The sequence below is a fragment of the Alosa sapidissima genome, chromosome 21, assembly GCF_018492685.1.
Source record: "Alosa sapidissima isolate fAloSap1 chromosome 21, fAloSap1.pri, whole genome shotgun sequence".
Classification (NCBI taxonomy): Eukaryota; Metazoa; Chordata; class Actinopteri; order Clupeiformes; family Clupeidae; genus Alosa; species Alosa sapidissima.
Genome location: NC_055977.1, coordinates 4,195,493 through 4,196,794, shown reverse-complemented (window position 1 = coordinate 4,196,794; position 1,302 = coordinate 4,195,493). Strand labels below are relative to the sequence as shown.

The window sequence follows — 1,302 nt, the reverse complement described above, 5'->3', positions numbered from 1 at the left end:
TACCAAGACCTCAGAGTGAGAAGTCAAATATTTCAACAGCGCGGACAGAAAGTGCTACAGCGGCCCGAGAGTAAGAGTCACGACTCATGCCAAGCTAATCAGCCCAGAGCGCTAGACGCTAAATCGTGATGAAGGCCTCCACGCCCCCCATTCTACCACTCATGACCCCCATGCACCCATCCTGCCAGTCCAATCACGTTCGCAAAGCATGCTGGGTAAAACAGTGGGTGTTTCTGGGAAAACCACTCTCTAAGGACCACTTCAAGGTTGCCAGAGCTATACTTTTTATAAACATTACAAAAGAGTTAGTCCACAGACAGAAGTGGGGAAAGGTATCGACTTGTATCGTCTCTCGGTGTGGAGTTAAATAAAAGCTCTTCACGGCACAAACAGGCTGATCCGCTCCCTTTTTATTGGGCCTCTGAGATGGAACTGCCGATGGTAAACGCAGCAGCATTGGCCCCCAATCGTTCTTTCGAGCTAATTCACTTAATCTGCGCTTAATTCACCACCGCAGTCAGAGCAACTGATAGCGCCCGGCTCCAAGCTGTTAAATGTTATTCCCCGAGTCATTCAGAGGCTGATTTGGAGAAAACCAAGCCCCAAAGTGAAACAAGCTGTGGGGTAAAAAAAAGAAACAGGAAGCAGGTACTTTACCGTGTGCGTAGGTTTCCTGGACTGGGCGGCCCATCGTACACGGAGAGGATGTCGAAGTCCTCCTCCAGCGCGAAGCCCTGGAACACCAGCTGGATGCGGTTGTGCTCTGGCGCCACCAGCACCCACGTGCAGTTGGCGTAGTTGGGGTATCCGTACGGGTAGCCCGGGCTCTCCATCGTCCCATTGGGGCTGTTGAGCGTGTAGCTGCAGTTCTGAGCTGTGGGCAGAAAACACAGAGACAGGCCAGAGGTGCGATTATTATGGGATAGATAGATAGATAGATAGATAGATACTTATGATATTTATCCCCTTTTCTTTATTGATGTTCTGGTGCGGAGTGCCGAAGTGTGAATTCTGTGGTCAGGATTGGCCACAGAGACACCAAATGGTGTGCTGTTTGGTCAATCGGCCATTTTGGAAGGAAGTGACCTCATACAGCACCTAGCTAACAGGGATATGTGAGCACTTTGACATGATGGTGAGATGGCTAAACTGCCTGGATCAGTGTGTGTTTATAAGATGAAGGAATAGTTTGCGGCTAAAATGTATAACATAGATTTCATGTCGCATAATAACACCATAAAGCTCATTGAAAACACTGGAAACTGAGTGAAAAATCTCCTTCTAATACAGGTAATGAGGAGA

General features: G+C 48.4%; 1 protein-coding gene across 1 annotated transcript in view; it reads right to left on the bottom strand.

Moving 5' to 3' along the window:
- Positions 1–653: 653 nt before the first annotated feature.
- Positions 654–1,302, bottom strand: part of LOC121696126 (CUB and sushi domain-containing protein 2-like) — a 20,954-nt gene continuing 20,305 nt past the window's right edge. Inside the window, exon 2 of the mRNA XM_042077455.1 lies at positions 654–874. Coding sequence (XP_041933389.1) covers positions 654–874 — 221 coding nt within the window. The remainder of the gene's footprint in view (positions 875–1,302) is intronic.